The 18,039-nt window shown below is 45.8% G+C and overlaps 1 protein-coding gene across 1 annotated transcript in view; it reads right to left on the minus strand.

Moving 5' to 3' along the window:
• Positions 1–575: 575 nt before the first annotated feature.
• Positions 576–18,039, minus strand: part of HORMAD2 (HORMA domain containing 2) — a 73,167-nt gene continuing 55,703 nt past the window's right edge. Inside the window, exons 11-12 of the mRNA XM_069081427.1 lie at positions 9,747–9,842; positions 576–638 (exon numbers count right to left, since the gene is read on the minus strand). Of these exons, the coding sequence (XP_068937528.1) occupies positions 576–638; positions 9,747–9,842 (159 nt within the window). The remainder of the gene's footprint in view (positions 639–9,746; positions 9,843–18,039) is intronic.

The following is an 18,039-nucleotide window of genomic DNA, read 5'->3' on the forward strand; positions in this document are numbered from 1 at the left end:
AAGCATCTCCAAAAGTCTTTCCTAGGATCCATTTCCAAGATGAGCAAATCCCAGTATTCTTGACTGCCTTTTCCCTGTCTTCTGGGTGTCTTGACCAATCTTCTCTGTACTTTAGCCCTTGCTGGGAGGCCACGTCTTCTTTTTTACTTTCTTAACCATGTCAAGAACAAGAAAAGTGGAATTCAGAGTGTTATGAATATATTTTCCTTAAAAAATATAATATTTAGTGTAAGTGGCAGAGGCGTTTATGCTATGAAAATACAGTTGGGTTATATAGCTAAAGCACACCATACTGTACATATTTTCCAACCTATAAATATTTTCCATGCTGTGGTGGAACTACCGAGTTTCAAATGAAACAATATTTCTTTATAAATGCAGTCGTGTCTCCAATTCTGCTAGGTCGCCTAAGCCCAGCAGAATAGCATTGGTGTCCCAGGGCCTCTGGCCATTGTTGGTATTCTCTGCAGTACCTGAGGTTTTCAGAAGCCAGAATAAGAATTAGGAATCCAAAGCCAATGCCTGTTGCTTCCAGGGGAAGGAAAAGGGTTTGGTTTTTTTTTTTTTCTGATTTTTCATCTCCTTTTTTTTCCTGCCAGTTGAAGTGACTGGAAATACTGAGCCCAAAGAAGAAAAAACTTCAGGAGGCCGCAAGAGCAGTCCTCAAGCATATGAAGTCTGTCAAGTGGCAGAATGATCACCTGCTCTGCTTGGCAGAACTCAGAGTAAGAGAGAGACATTCTGGATCAATGCAAAGAAACACCTCCCATCAACCCAAGCTACCCCCAGTGGACAAGGCTGCCTTACACAGTATCAAGTCAAGGCCATCAAGTCAAACCAAGTAAACAAGCATTTACTAAGGGCCTACTGTGTGCCTACCAGTCACTGTACTAAGTGCTGAGGATATAAAAGTAAAAACAGGCCCTAGCCTCAAGGAGCTCACCGTCTGAGGGATCAAACAACATACAGTCAACTCTATACAAACAAAATACAGGGAAATGGCAGGTAAACCCAGAGGGAAGACACTACCTTTAATGGGGATCAGGACAGGCTCCTTGCAGAAGCTGGGATTTTAAGTGGGACCTGAAGGGAGCCAAGGAAGCCAGGAAGCGAGATGAGGAGGAAGGGAACTTCAGACAGTCTGGACAGCCAGGGAAAATGCCCAGAGTTGGGAAATAGTGTTAGTGTGAGGCACGCCAAGGAAGCCAGCGTCATGGATTGTAGTCTCTGTGGAGGGTAGGGAGGTGTAGAAAGAGCATCCTCTCAGTCCCCGCCCCCTGCCGGCTTCCCCCCCCACCTAGCCAGCTCCCCACCTTGCTCCCAACCCAAGAGCCCAAGACCCATCCTCAACCTCTCACGCTCTCTCACGCCCATATCTAATCCATCACCAAGGAAGGCCTGTTGATTTCACCTCAGCAGCATCTTCTCCCCTCTGACACTGCCCCAACCTTGGTGCAGACCCTCATCACCTCCAGCCGTGATTCCTGTAATAGCCCTCCTAGAGGCTCTGCCCGCCTCCAGTCCCTCCCCCTCCATTCAGTCACTAAAGTGACTCCTAATGTGCATGTGTGACTGTACCACTACCCTACTCAATAAGCTCCCGCAGCTCCCAGGTGTCTCCAGGATCAATAAAAAATGCTCTGCTTGGCATCCAAAGCCCTTCATAAGCTGGCCCCCTCCTGCCTTCCAGTCTTCTTCCACCTTATCCCCAACACATTCTCCTTGGTCCACAGGCACTAGCCTGTTGGCTCTTCCTCCATCTCTCAGTTCCTGACACTTTCTCTGACTAAATGTTCTCCTTTCTCACCCCTACTTCTGGCTTCCATGACACCAGTCAAGTGCCAACTGAAATCCCACTTTCCACATGAAGCCATTCCCAGTCCCTCCCAGTTCTGGTGCCTCCCCTCTGTCACTTCCTGGTTAGCCTGTCTATATCTTGATTGTACACATTTGTTTATTTGTCTCCCCCATTAGACTGGGAGCTCCTTGAGGGCAGGGACCATCTTTTGCCTTTCTTTGCAGCCTTGGCAGTTAGCACAGGGCCTGGCACATGGTAGGTGCTAAATAAATGCTTACTGATTACCTAACTGGAAGGGAAGGAGCAGGAGAGAAGCAGATGATAAAGGACTTTAAACTACAAACAGCTTTCATATTTCTGCTGGAGGGACTAGGGAAACCCCGGTGTCTACTATAAGACGTAGTGGGGTCCTACACTCAGACCGACATCTAAGGAGAGCATCTGACAAGCAAAAGGAGCCTGGAGTGGGATAGAGGGATGCTCCAGGCGGCAGGCTACTGCAAAGGCTGAAGCGTGAGGTGAGGGCTGCGCCATGGTGCTGATGGCGGCAGGAGAGGCAAGGGGGAGCACGGGGGAGCTGCGGCAAAGGCAGAGACAGCAAGTTTGAGCCAAGTGTCTGTGAGCACTAGTCACTGGTAGTACAGAGGAGGGCCTCCTCGTACGAGGATGGGGCAGAACAGATGGTCCCGGAGGTCCCTTCCAGCGAAGACTCTCAGTTCCTGATGTTCGTGTCTCTCGTTACTCACTCATCGGGAAGGAGAACTGGGTCTTTAAGTGCTTGCTCAGAGGCTGGTTTTGAAAAAAAGGAATGAGGGAGCATTTAGACTACGTGAGTTTAGGCAGGAAGGTTCTTGCTTTCCCAGGTGACAAAAGCGATGGCCTTGTAGTTTCCGAAGCCAGATTCGACTATTCCTAGAGACGTCTGAGCAGATGTGGCATTGACGTATCTCAAATCGTCCCCTTCTCTTTGGCCACGCAGACACCCTTCCGTAGGCTAGATCCTCAACGCACTTTCCAGAATTATTTGGCATTGTTTTCTAACTGGTCTCCCTGATTTCCATCACCAGTTTGTCCAGTCATCTTTCACACAGGTACCCAGATAATCTTTGTATGTGCAGGCCCGACCATAATGAGATCATGTATGTGGGTATGTGTCACACACACACACATTAGGTGGCCAGGTGGTACGCTGGGGACACTGCTGGGCTGGGGCTTCGCCTCTGTTTGCCTCAGTTTCCTTATCTGTGCTACCTATTATTATACACACTTTACGGTTTGCAGAACACTTTACATACTTTCTCCAGCTTGCCTCTCTCCACAGAGCTGAGATATGGCTGCTGCTTTGTCTGTGTTGTGGCTGAGGAGAGGGAGCTCTGGAGCCATTCCCTGATAGGGCTGCAGTCACAGACCCAGCTGGTGGCACTTCCATCTCCAAGTACAGCTTGCTGTCCCATCCTGCTCCAGCTCTAAAACCTTCAGAGGCTCCCTATTCCTTCTAAAACCCAACACAAACCTCTCGCCTGATAGTTAAGGCCTTTTACAATCTACTCCAACTTCTCTTTCCATTCAAGTCACTAAACATTTATCCCTCCTGGCACCTAGCAGCAACATGCCGACTTCTCAGGATGAAAGGACAAAAAAGACACTGCCCCTTCCCCCAGGGGCTTGCCTCCCTTCTCCATCATGCCACTGTACTCAGCAGACCCTGCCCTCTCTGGCTGCCCGCCCTCCCTATCGCCACCTTGCAGAATCCTCTTCAGGTCTAGCTCAGCTGCCACCTCTTCTGGAAAGCCTTTCTGGAGACCTCTTTTCCTACAGCACTTTTGTCTGGTTCCCTCCTGTGGTCCCACCACACTCTACCCTGTAACCTTCTTCTCTGTGCACTTCATACTCCCTCCCGCCCCCAGACCAAGCTCTTTGAGGCCTGGAATGGGGAAGTCCCATCTCCAAATGCCCAGAGTCTACATGGTGCTTGCTGGGCTGAACTTAATCCAGTGTCACCAGTCACACAGAAAAGTTTGCTATAAAAAGTGCTGGTGATCCAGGAACTGGACTTTCCATGCTTCTCATCCTTGTGGAGATTGAATTAATGGGGGGTGGAGAAAGGGGTAAATGACTTGTAGACACCTTCTCCTTTTGCAGAACTGGGCTGACTCCTATTTCCCCAGCAGTTCTCGGTACTTAGTGCATGAAGGGGGGCCTTTCTGCAGGTGGCAGGATCTCTGGCCACCTTGGGTGGCCAGCCTCCTTCTCCTTTCCCAGGTCCTCCAATACTCTCATGGGGCTCCTATCCCTTGGGGACAGCACAGTGACACAGGCCCCCTCCCCTGTCTGCCTGCCCAGCCCAGGCTCACCAGATGAGATCTATTCCTCCTCAGGGAGCTTCCTCACACTCGCTCAGTTTTCCTCACTCTTGCCACACGAGGAACGTCTCTATTGTACATTTTAGATGACATCTTTTACAACATTCCTCCCTCATAACTTATCACTTTTCATGTGTTCCAGCTAGGTGGTGCTGCAGTGGATAATGCACCAGGCCTGGAGCCAGGAAGGCCTGAGTTCAAATCCAGACTCGGACACTTACTAGCTGTGTGATCCTGGGCAAGTCACTTAACCCAGTTTGCCTCAATTATCTCATCTGTCAAATGAGCTGGAGAAGGAAATGGCAAATCAGTCCAGTGTCTCTGCCAGGAAAACCCCAGATGGGGTCATGAAGAACCAGACACAACTGAAATGACTGAACAGCCACAACAAATGTGTCACGTCCTGCTCACTGTCTTTGGGAGATCCTCAACTTGAATTCTTCAGAGAAAACAGCATTCTATGAATCACCTCTATACAAGACTAATCTGGAAATACTACTGTTAAAAATAGGGCTTCGCTGGCAGGGGTTCTTAATTTGGGACCATGAACTTGTCTTTTAAAATACACTGATATCTGTATTCCAAGAGAAGTAATTTCTTTGGTAATCCTATACATTTTATCTTATGCATTTATAAACATCATCCTGAGAAGGAGTCTACAAGCTTCATCAGACTGCCAAAAAAAGATGAAGAACCCCCTGTTTTAGGAAGAAGTTTGGGGTCATTATAAGAACTGAGCAGTTTCCCAAAGACAACTAACCTGCTCTTCTCCTATTCAATTCTGGGTCCAACTCAATGGTCCATTTGCAGCAACTGTCCAAGACACAAGTATACTAATGGACAAATAGTCTATCCAAGTGCCCATCATTATCCGGACACTAGGTAGGACCACCCACATAAGTGGATAGAGAAGTGTGACATTGGTGCCCACCAAGAGTATTTAATTACTTTTGCTTTCTAGTCACAAAGTATTTAAACCTACAAACCATCAGGTAATGGAGCTGCAGGCCAACCATGGGCCCCCTAATCAAAGAAGTCATGCTTGATCTGCTACTATTAGACATTAGTCAAGTCACTTGCCCTCTTGAGGGTTCAATGGGATGGGGGAGCCAGCCTTGATGATATGGAAGGTCCCTTCCATATTCCTGGTGAGTAAAGGGTTATATGGAAGAAGAGTCCATGGGGTAGGAGGTTAGAGCCCAGGCTGTGAGTCCAATGCCTTCTGGAGTCTGCTGGAGGAATAAAGGAGATTACAGGAATTCTGCAATGACAGATATTACACTGAAAATTCTAGTCTAGCGACCAAAGCGTGATATTCTCTTATATCTGAAAGTTCAAATTTGACATCAGCATTAGCCAAAATTAATTTTGGAATTTTCATTATGTCAAAAACATTATCTTCAGAATTACTCATTTCCCCCCGATATTTTCATTGTCAGATTAGAGTTCCATTATAGGGATGATGAAAAGAGGGCAGGTCCCCTTTTTCCTAGACCTGTTTCTGTTTCACTTCAAACTCTGGCCTCACTCTTTGGTGTGTCTTTAACAGGCATGAGGGAAATTAGACTAAGTTGAGGGAAACATTTGTCTGAAAATGTTTACCTTAGAGTTGGAAAAGTAAAAAAAAAAATCAGTCAAATATTCAGGGTGCTTACATTCTAGTAATGCTTAAAAGAGGCATTTCAGTCCAAACTGAAATTTATCCTCCCAAATCCCACCCAAGAAGCAATTAATGTGCTTGAAAAAGTCTGGCTCTTTTCCTCTGGAGAAGGAGCATGGTATGCTGGTTAAATGGAGAATCAGAGGCATCCATCACTGCTCGCTGTGTGATCGTAAGCAAGCCCTTTACTCCCTCTGTCTAAGTTTCCACCACTATAAAAAATGGGGATAATAATATTTGCCATGTACCTCACAGGGATGTTTTGAGGATTAATGACATAACGTCTGTAAGGAGGTCGGAGTTGCTTGGAAAAAAGAACTACATAAATATAAAGTAGTCTTATATTTAGGTTTTGCCCAAAATGAGAGACCTGGTTTCTCTCTGCTCATGAGGTCATCAGAGATTTTGTGAAATGTACTCCAACACCTACTGCCTGAGCCTTGGTGGTGATGCTGTAGACGTCTGAAAAAGCTCCTCAGCCCCACCTACCTACCTGGTCAAAGAGATGACCGAAGGGCTGTTCTCTTTGTCATGTCCAACCAAGGGGCTAGGGACAGTGCCGGACTTCTAAAAGAATGAATCTTGGACAGAAAGCGCTGTAATGGCTCCTTGGGCTTCCAAGGAATGTAGTGGGCTATTCTTGGAATGTTTTGGCTTAAAATGAAACAAAAGTCCAGTCATTTCTTGGATTAGGATTGAAAGGCTAAATTTGCTTTCAGACAAAGACTTGGAATTGGGATAGGAATGGGAAAGTTATTTCTGGGAATAGATTCATATCTGGAGCTCATTCCCCTTTTATCTTGAGGTGGTTGTAGTATACAGATAGCTGAATGCTTTAATTGGCAATATCCTAAGTCCTAACTCAAATGTAAGCCCATTAGAAGGGAGAGCTTCCTGGTGATCTTGGAAAGTTCTCAGCTTTAGAACATGAAGAACTAACAAAGGAACATGGAGAGGGTCGTGTGATATCAGAAGCACCAAAAATGAAAGACAAGGGGCGGCTAGGTGGCGCAGTGAGTAGAGCACCAGCCCTGGAGCCAGGAGGACCTGAGTTTGAACACGGCCTCAGACACTTAACACACACACACACACACACACACACACACACACACACAAAACTAGCCGTGTGACCTTGGGCAAGTTACTTAATGCCAATTGCCCTCCAAAAAATAAAAGCAAAAAATGAAAGACAAGTCAACATTACTGACTATGACCACGTCTACACTTTAAAATAAAATTAGCAAAATGTATTTGTACATTGAGCCCAAAGTGTCCTCAAACAGCTCTCTTCAGGAAGTGCACTGTGAGCTCAGTACCACCAAAAAGTGATAGTGCTAGAAAATAGTGATTCTGATGCCGTGTCACTGAAGCACTCACAAACTGGGGTAGAAAGCAAAAAATGCAGGCAATAATGTTTCCCAAATGTTTTCATCCAGATGCTCTGGCCCACACAGATGAGCTTTCCTTTCAGAAGTACTTCATTTTCCTCACTGACTTATTGTTTTGGGGCCCTGAAATGCTGTTTTTCTAGAGAAAGGCAATGGAGAAGCCACAGTCATCCCAGCTAGTCATGTCTACACTGACGAATGAATGAAGAGATTTTAAGGAAAACATGACTTGAGGAAAACATACACACACATTTTTATGAGATCTTTTGAGTGGAAAAGTGTATATTTTATCAACAAATATTTCAAACAATGCATATACCATGATAGGCTCCCTGCATGGGTCCTTCCTGACTGTTGAGGCCTACAAGGGGCTCCAACAAGTGTTTGATTCATTGAAGGTTTCTGACTTAAACTCATGCTTTAGTCTAACTAAAGTTGCCACTCAACTGAAAGTGCTGATTTTCATTATTTGTCTTATGAAAATGCATTGTTACTAGTCCATCAGCAAGCATTAAGTGCCTGTTATGCTCTGGGCCTGTGCCAAGCCCTGGGTATACAACAAAAGGCAAAAACAGCCCCTTCCTTCAGGAAGCACTAGACACAAGTACCTGGCATGCAGAGTGGGATGGGGATTGGCTCTGTGCTTCCCTGGCAGAAGAAGCTTCAGGGGGAGGAAAGTCCCTCTGCAAAGTCAGGTCAGGTTAATTTATTGTCCTAGAATGTTGCCCAGATCCCGAAGAGGGGATTTGACTTGCCTGGGGTCAGCGTGTGCCTGAGATGGAACTTTAAGCCCAATCTCTCTGTTCAGGTCTCTACCTCACTGCCTCTCTCCAGGGATTAGAGGGAAGGCCATCTCTGAGAACCAGCCATTCTCTGCTGGGAAACCAGGAAAGGCCTCCTGCAGAAGCTGGGCCTCAAGCTAAGTCTTGAAAGGAGCCAGGCATTTGAAAAGCCATAAACAATGTATGCCAAAGCACTTCGGGCATGTTTGTTGTCGCTAATACAAACAACCATAACCACAATAACAAAGTGTAGTACTGAAGGTTCTGGGCTTTCACCACTGAGGACACTCTCCCCACTGCATGGACTGCGGCCATTCTTCACCTCAGCAGACAGCCTCATCAAGTGTCCCGGGGCCAGCCTGGTGAGGCTCTTCTCTGCATGCAGCTAGACCTCTGACCCCAGAGAATAAAGAGCCTGGAACCGGGACTCAGCAGCACTCAAAGCCCAGGGGGCCTACCTAGAACCAGAACTAGTTTGGTTAGGCTCGGCCTGCAGGGGCTCTGAAGCTCCTTCTACACCATTATTCTAAACGAGACCTCGTTCTCAGGACATCCTTGACCCTGGGACAAACCTCTCTCCTGCTGGTTTTCTGTTCTATTTATTGTTATACTGACTATCGTAAAGGTTGACAAGATAGGATTGTCTAATATATGATTGTTCAGATATTATATGTAAAAATTGTAACAATGGTGACAATGATGAAAGGGTGAATGAAGCATTTTCCCAGACCTGGTACCATAGCAAAATTCTCAACTCTGGCATCAGAAGCACGGGGTTCAGATACCACCTCAGACTCCGACTCCTTTTGCCAAGCTGGTCAAGCAAGCAAGCAGGTCCTTTTTATCAAGCACTGGTGAGGGATGGAAGGAAGAATGCAAACAAGTGTGCCAGGCACCGTGTGCTAAGCACATCACAATTATTATCCCATTTCATTCTCACAACAGCACTGGGAGATAGGTACCATTATTATCCTCATTTTACAGCTGAACAAACTGAGACAGAGGGTAAGTGACTTGTCCAGGGTCACTCAGCTAGTAATGTCTGGGTCTGGATTTGAACTCAGGCTTCCTTTAGTGACAGGAAATCTGGTGGTGGTACCTTTGACAGTATTACGGAAGTTCAGAAGAGGGCAGGGTGGGAGGGGTGTTTGGGACATGTTAGGCCATCCAGTTTGTCTACAATGTGGCAGCTCACAACGTGGGCAGGGCTGGAGATACCCACACGTTTCTATGTCAGCATATGAATATCTGACTAGAGATGAGCATGTCAGCACACAGCAGATGGTAAGCTCACCAAGAATGCAGAGAGAAAAGTAGAAGGTTGAGGACAGAGTATTGCAAGGGAAGAGAAGGATGAGCAGAGAGGTTGGTATGGGAGAAGATCCAAAAAAAGGAGACTTAGAGAAAAGAGAAGCAAGAGGAAGCAGCGACAGAAACGCGTGGCCAAAAACACGGCCTCAGCCTCCTCAGAGCTAGGCTCCTTCGTGTATCAAACGAGAGGCAGATGACCAGGGAGCAGATGCAAGGCCCTTCCAGCCCTGGATTTATGAGCCCGTGAGCCTGGGGCTGGAAGTGGTACTGGGGGAAAGCCACCCTTTTGATTATGAGGAAGGAAAGCAAAAAGATCGCTGCTTCCATCTTTCAAGGAAAGCAACATTGCTGCCTGCTTTGTGACCATGGCCTTCAGTCCATTCTCACGTTTTTGGAAATGGGATAAAAAGATCATAAATTCCCCTTCTGGGGAAAGATACTCACAGTTTTCGAGGATGTTGTCGAAGAAACAGAAAAGGAAGGGAAGGGAGCCCTCTTCCTGTCACAGAGGCTGACTACAGGCATTTTTGTCAGGAGTTGCTGCAAAATCCATTAGAACCACAGAACGTTAAAACAGGAATGGAGTGGAGAGATTCCCGAGACTGACAAATCCACTTGCCTTCAGCTCCCACCCCTTCTCTCACCTCTGTCTCCTAAACTTCTCAAGCCTGGCCTACCTTTGCTGCCTCAGCTTCCTGACCCACCACACAGATACAGCTCAAGTCCTTGCAATGTTGCTTCTGGCCCAGGGGGAAGGCCAAACCACGTGGATAGAGCAGGGCCTGCAGTCTTGAAGACTGGAGCTGGAAGGAGCCTCAGAGACTCCAGAATCTGCTCCCCTGTCATCTGCCACTTGTTTTACAGATGGAGGAGCCTGGGTCTAAGGAGGTTAAAGGACTTGGCCACTTGTTTCTCTGACACTGCTTTCTCTTGGCTCTCTATCTATCTGTACAGACAGCTTCTCTAAGTCTCCTTTGCTAAGACTCTTACTAGCTGTGCAAGACTAGAACTTCCCTGATGACTGCCTCAGTTTCCTCAACTGTGAAATAGGGGTCACATTAGAACCTACTTCCCAGGATTGTTGAGAGATTGTAATGAGACAATCATAAAGTAATGAGAACAGTGCCTGGGACATGGAAGGTGCCTAATAAATGCTTATTCTCTCCCTCCTGACTAATAAAAGTCACCAGCTAAGTCTCTCTGGCCTACTGACTCTCACTCCAATGGACAGAGCACTGGCTTTCCAGTCAGAAGGCCTGATTTCACATTCTGCCTCTGACACTTCTTACCCACGTAACCTTAGACAGCTCACGGAACCTCCTCCTGCTCCTTGCTTTCTTTTTTGAAACATTTTATTTTATTGCTTTTTGGAGGGGGGAAGGCAGGGCAATTGGGGTTAAATGACTTGCCCAAGGTCACACAGCTAGTAAATGTTAAGTGTCTGAGGTCACATTTGAACTCGGGTCCTCCTGACTCCAAGGCTGTGCCACCCAGCTGCCCCTTGCTTTCAATGGGCCATAGGCCTCTGAGGTCCTTTCCAATTCTAGACATAGGACTTCATGAGGACGGCTCTCCTTCCCACCCTTGAGCACCCAGTGAATAATACAGTCTGCTGTTGCTGTTCTATTAATGACTCTTCACAACCCATTTGGGGTTTTCCTGGCAAAGAGAGTGGAGTGGTTCCCCATGTCCTTCTCCAGCTCCTTTTACAGGAAACGCAAGTGAAGTGATTTGTCAGGGTCACACAGCTAGTAAGTGTCTGTGGCCAGACTTGAACTGAGGAAGTGACCGGGCACTCTGTGAGCTCTGGTGCCCCCTAGCTTCCCTGAATCACAAAGTGTGAGCATTTCTTATGCTTTCAGTCAAGATTGGTAATACCAAAAGAAAAAAAAAGACACAATTCCTGCTCCCAAGGCCTACAATCTTACTGGAAAAGACAGAGTAATACAAGTGAAATGGATGACAGCACAGAAATGATAGATGTAAGTGCCGATCACGTTCTGTTGAAGCAAAGTCCAGGTTCCCACCCCCTCCAGCTACTAGAGGCTCCCTTCTTTTTACAGGACGGCATCAAGTGAATCAATGAATCAATCATTCTGCCTCCCTTAGCTCTAGTATTTTTATCAGGTGAAAACACATCCCCTGAAACAGACAGGGGTGTGAAAACACACATCCAGTGGATGGACAGAAGTGTGAATGAGGTACAGCATTCAGTCATTAAGGACATTTTAACTAGACCAAAAGGAAGATTCTTCAGATGCTGACAAGCCTGCTGATGCCCTCTGGGATGGACATCTGCTTGTCAATGCAACCAGTCAGTCAGTAAGCTTTAATTAAGTACCTAATACATGCCAGACACTGAGAGACAAAAGATAGTCCCTGGCCTCAAGGAGTTTACAATCCAACCGGGGAGACAGAGTACACATGTCTGTACAAACAAGCTGTAGACAGGATTCTAAGAGGCCCAGTGACATCACAGGTGACATCTTGACTTGGGCATGAATCGCATTTCGGTGAGACAGAGCTGCACAAAGTCACCAGCCTCCCTCCGTCACCCAGAATCACTGAAGTCCAGTGTCAAGACAACAGACAAGATGACTGGGGATAACCTGGGATGCAGGGGATGACCTTGGGGTCTTTGATGTCTGACCAAGTTCTAAGCGTTTCACGGGGCCTGCTTCTGCAACTCAGTGGCCTTAGAACCAATTGTCTTCATCTGCCTGTTCCTCCTGGAGGAAATCTTCACATGTTTGGGGCAGACACCCCCCAACTCACCAAATGGTTTGAGGCCTGTCAGTTACCCTCAACCTGGTTTAGCCCAGCAGCCAAGACCAGGATGTGGCCTCTGCACATGCGACAGCTTCTTGGAGCCACAGGTGAGAGATGGATGACAAGTGGACACCAAAGGGAGATGAGCAGCCCTCACACCAGAGGTGCTAGCCCTCCCTGAACACCCCTTAAACCCCCCACAGGAAAATTAGGAGATAATTAAAAGAGGGAAGGCTCTAGAATGAAGAAGTATTGGGAAAGGCTTCCTGTAGAAGATGGGCTTTCAGTTGGGACTTGAAGTAATTCAGGGAAACCAGCAGTTAGAAACAAGGAGGGAGAGCATTCCAGGCATGGATAGAGACATGGGAGGGGCAGCCAGAGAAAATGCAATTGTCAAGAGATGGAGTGTCCCATTTGTGGAATTGGCCAGGAGGCCAATGTCACCGGATCAAAGAATACATGGCAGATGGAGGTAGGGGTGGGAAGGGTTTAGGTTGTGAAGGGCTCTGAATACTAAACAGAGGATTTAGTATCTGATCACCTGGAGGTAATGAGGAACCACTGAATGGGGATGGGGGGAATTGTAACACAATCAGACCTGCGCTTGAGGAAAATCAATTTGGCAGCTAAACTGGAGGATGAATTGGAAGGAGAAAGAGATTTCAGGTAAACTAAGCGACTAGCAAGCTTTTATAATAGCCCAGGATCAAAGTGATGGAGCCTGTATCAAGATGGTGGCAGTGTCAGAAGAAAGAAGGTGGCACACCGGAGCGGTGTTGCAAAGATGAAATGCCCCTTTACAAAAAGCTACCTGACTGACAAAATTGGTAATCGCACCAGTGGGGGCCCATGAGCAAGAGCATTAGAAAGTCACTCCCAGTTCCTCAGGGAATTCCTCCCAGAACCTGAAGGGAGACATAGCAGCTATCCTGGGGAGGCCCACTCTGCCCACAGGAGTGGGAGCTAGGAGAGCGAGTCCAGAGAATCTGCTACACGCTGCACATATCCTCTGCATACCTAGTTAGCCATTAATGCTATGCCCTATTAGAATCTGAGCTCCTTGAGGGCAGTGACCCTGCTTTATGCTTTTCTTTGTACCTGCAATACTTAGCACAGTGCCTGGCACATTTTGTCATTCAGTCATAGCTGACTCTTCATGACCCTGTGGAGATCATACTGTCCATGGAGTTTTCTTGGCAAAGATATTAGAGTGGTTTGCCATTTTTTTCTCCGGTGGATTAAGGCAAACAGAGTCACCAAGCCAGTAAGTGTCTGAGATCACATCTGAACTTAGATCTTCCTGATTCTAGGCCCAGAGCTCTATCCTGCTGCCCCTGACCTGGCACATAATAATGCTTGTTGACTGACTCGTCAGGTGTATTATACTGGGGATTGTTCCCTAGTGTTGACCGGACTTGATGGCCTCTGAGGTCCCTTTGACCTGAGGTTTGGGATTTTGTGATATAATGAAGTAACATTTAAGAAAGATAAGTCTGGAAGGTGTGCACAGGATGGATAGAGCCAAGAGCTTGAAGGTGGTCGCTCTTTATCGACAATGCAGATATAAAGGAAGAGGGATGGTGCCCAAGTTGAAGCAGTGGGATTGGAGACACAGGGGCAAAACCAAAGACATTCTGAAAAGAAAATCAGTGATCCTCTACTCGGTGATTCACATTTGGGGATGGGGGTGGGGAGTCGGAACCAGAGTTGTGATTTCCCTTCCCCCAGTGAAGTTCAGATTAAGTGACTTGGCCAGGGTCACACAGGGAGTCATGTTGAGGCTGGACCTGACTCCAAGGTCTTTTCTTGAACCTCTTCACCATGCTTCCTCTCACCTAATTGTATGTGGTGGATAAAGGAGAGGAACACCTAAAACTATCTCCAAGGTTCAGTGGTGATGGATTTGCACTGATCTCTTCACACTTTTCCTCTTAATTTCTATTGTGACCGAAGATGTACTTTTGCCTAATCATTGACCCAGCCAAGCTAACTTCACAGGCATCCCAGAACCTTCATGTCCTTAGCCTTCTTTTCCAACCAACTTGAGTTTACCAACAGCAAATCTCCTTGTAGCGCTGAGTCAACCCACTAGGAGGGGTCAAATGTAGGCAATCCACCAATAATTAATGATATTGTACCTATTGTTAGTTATTTCTTTAACAATCTTCTGGTTACATCAAAGGGGAAATCCACTCAGTGGTTAGTCTTGATATACCCTTGTATAAAAAGTAAAAAGACCGTACTCTAATCAGAATTCCCAAATACCAACTATTTGAGCAAAGTCACAATTGACACAAAACAGTAAAAGCCAGGAAATGAATGACCTATGGAGGAATTTGATTCTTCTGAGAGATCATGTGAATCAGTAGGAAAGTGTCAGGATCAACCCTGAAACTATCTTTAAGCAACATTTTTGTGCCTGAATTGTGAACTGTGTTCCTGGCAAGTTCTGATAAGATACCATAGTAGCCAGAAGGAAAAATTTGCAAATATTTGAGATAGTATTATTGTTACAGAAAAAACAGGTCTCTCTCTAGGTCATGTATTTTCAAGGAAGAATTCTTATTGAGGTCATTCTCTATTACTCTATTTTTATTTAAATTGCTTTAAAAATTAAAGTTGTTGATCATTTTATAATATTGTTTAAATCAAGTCATGAACATTAATTTATCAATCCTCATAAAAATCTGGAGATAAACATCATTACCCTTAGACTGATGACCAATTATACCTAAGGAGATAATGTATTATTGACAAATTAGAGCCTTCTGTTTCTAATAGATTAGCTTCTGTAACTGTGATCTGATTTGAAAGGTCAACTGAATCTGAAAATAAGCGTGAACAAATAGCAAACAGATTGGCGGACTACGGAAATATTTAGATCTTTTAAAGAATAAGCAATCAGCTGAAAGGCTATTTGAGAATGGTTCCCCTACCCCAAAGCCCACATGATGAAATCTGTCTCAGTCACATAAATCCATTAAAGATGCGAAGATTTCACTTACATTACTTAATAAAAGGTCAAGAAGACAAACACATAGTGTCAACTTCCGGAACAGCTCTCCTGAAATATTACTTAGATTGCGAAGTTATTGGATACATATCCAATGCAAGAATGCTTCTTTTCTTTTTAAGCAATTGGGGTTAAATAACTTGCTCAAGGTTACACGGCCAGTTATTTCTGGGTGGGGTGCTAAGTGTCTGCGCCCAGATTCGATCCCCAGGTCATCCTGACACTGGAGCTGGTGCTCTTACTCGCTGTGCTACCTGGCTACCCCACAAGAATCCTTCTAAAGATAATTTGTACCTGGCTAAGAATATTTGAAACCAAACCTTGATTTTTTTCCAACTCTTACATAAAAGAGAAAATTTCAAATATTTAATGTAGATTTCTATCCTTTTAAAATTTTAATACCAAAGACAGTAATCATGACGCACTCCAGAAACCTAAGTGATAATTACAAGAAGATGACATTGAAGTCAAAAGAACGAATGGCATCTTAGACTGCATTGATAGAAACAAAGCATCCTGAAGGAGGCCAATGATGGTGCCAACATCCTCTGCCCTGGTCTTACCACATCTACTCAGTTCAAAATTTAAGAGGAACATTGACAAGTGGAAACATGTTCAAAGGATAGTGACCAGGATGGGAGGGCCATGTCCCATGAAGATCAGCTAAAGAAATTGTGGATGTTTAAGCTGGAGAAGACTCTTGGAGGGTGGGAAAGGGTGTGAGGATGATTACTGTCTCAAGTATTTGAAGGATTGTCTTACAGAAGAGGTATGTAAGGGGGATAAAGGCTTTGCCATGGTATCATTAATGCCCGCAGAGGCCACCGGCTTGTGCCCCAGGGAAGAAATGATCTTTTTGCCCACTGGCTTGTGAGTCAATGAGAGATTGTTCTCACTTGATTACAGTAGGGTGGGGTGGTGGGGGTGTGAGAACAATGATCCTACTGAATGTTTTTTTTCTGTTAGTTATTTTGCTAACATGTTGCTTCTACGATTTCATTCCTGCCAGGTCTATGAGGGGAGTATGCAGCAAATGGGCACTGGGGCCATACATTTAACTCACATTTGAACCTGGGTGACACAGGATCCCTAGAATGGAATGGAATTCCTGGTACAGGAATTAGATTTGTTCTGGTTGGCAGCAGAAAGCAGAACTAAGCACAGCTGGTGGCAGGTGCTAGAAAGCATGTTTTACCTGGCTATAAGGAAGAGCTTCCTAACAATGAGAGGTGTTCAGCAATAAAACACTGGCAGCGGCAGGAAGCCTTTAAGCAACAGCTGGGTAGTTATCAGTCGGGGCTGTTGTAGAGGGTACACATGTTCAAGCCTGGGCTTAAATGGACACCCCAGAGCTCCCAGAAGCTCAGTGATCTCGACTTTGCTTCAAAAAGAACCCTTCCAAAGAGTAGGTGAACAATCCCCAAAGGGCAGTCTCTCCAATGCTAAATCTTAGTGCAAAGTATTGTTCACTGAGCTTTCTTCTCCATTTGAAAAGTTAATTTTGACTAGACAGAAAACCAATCAAAATGAAGGCTCACCAAGTATCTTTGATTCTGGCAAAGGGGGACTTTTGCCCCAAAAGTCTTAGTGCAGGTTTGGTGTATTAAGGTCCGAACTACTACACTAAGACTTTTGGGACATCTTTATATCTTTATTCACCATTACAAAGTAACCTTGATCCCAAATAAGACATATGACATGCACCTCCTCCCCTTCTCCCTGGGGAGGTGGGAACTGGGCTGTAAAACTTTACATAGAACATTAGACTGGGCTGATGTGTGATTGGTTTTGATTTCTGTCTCTTTTTTCAATCTTTGTTCTAAGAGATAGTTCTCTGGGATATTTGGGGAAATGTAGGTCATGTAAAAACAAGCTAGTCGTGTAATATAACCCATACTGAATGCCTCTCAGACCATTCCCTATATCCTATGTACCTTCCTCTACCTGGCCTGCCCCTCTCTCATCCCAACTCTGTGTTTTTATCTGCCAAAGCCTACTCATATTTCAGGCTCAGTTCCTTCATGAAACTCTTCCTGATCTGCCCCCACTAGAAATAGTCATTCCTTTCTTGGGCTTTTCATAGAAGCACTTCGTAGCTGGCTAATGCTCTTCCCCTGACGATCCAAGAGAGCCTTGATCTAATAGGTAAGGCTACTCCTTCCAGGGACTGACATCAATCCCTCTTTTGACCCTTAGTGTAAAAGCTTTCATGAGCTGCTGGTGGCCAGCCTTACCTCCCAACTCAGCTAGGTTGGGAATCAAAAACATGTACATTTCAGCATCAATGTCACCATCCAATCTAGAATTCATATAGCACTTTAAGGTTTGCAACACACTTGACAAATATCTCATTTTACCTTCCCAACATCCCTGACACATAGCTACTATTATTACCCCCATTTTACAGTTGAGGAAACTGAGGCAGACAGCGGCAAAGAGATTTGCCGAGGGTTGCCACCAGATTTGAACTCTGCTCCTCATGAATCTAGGCCCAATGTTCTATCTCTTGGGCCACCAGCTGTCATAATCGAGACTACACCAAAACCTCCCAGCTTCAGACCTGCCAGAGCATGAACTCTGCCTTCATTGTTCTGAAGACCTCAGGATCACCCCCCTACAGCCATGACACACCAAGGAAAGGCCTTGACCTTCTGGTCTCAGCCTGTCCAGTCTTTTGCAGCTGGGTTGGGTGACCCCTCCTACACCATCAGCTTGAGGGCCACATCATATTCTTCTTTGCCTCCCTCCCAGAGAAAGGCCTCTTAGCACAACAGGCGATGCTCAATGGAAGTTAAGAAAACACAAGGACGAGAAGAAGTCTGCCAAAAGGCTCTGCTCCAGGCCCTTGTGGCCGGGTCTTACAGGCCAGCTCAGCAGGACACAAGCTCTAGCAGATTCTAGGACCTTTGAAAGGTTTCAGGGATGTCCTAATGGTGAACCACAGGTCTGTTGCCT

Source organism: Petaurus breviceps, unplaced genomic scaffold (genome assembly GCF_028583685.1).
Source record: "Petaurus breviceps papuanus isolate PSGF00001 unplaced genomic scaffold, PetGlider_PUasm1.0 99, whole genome shotgun sequence".
Taxonomy (NCBI): domain Eukaryota; kingdom Metazoa; phylum Chordata; class Mammalia; order Diprotodontia; family Petauridae; genus Petaurus; species Petaurus breviceps.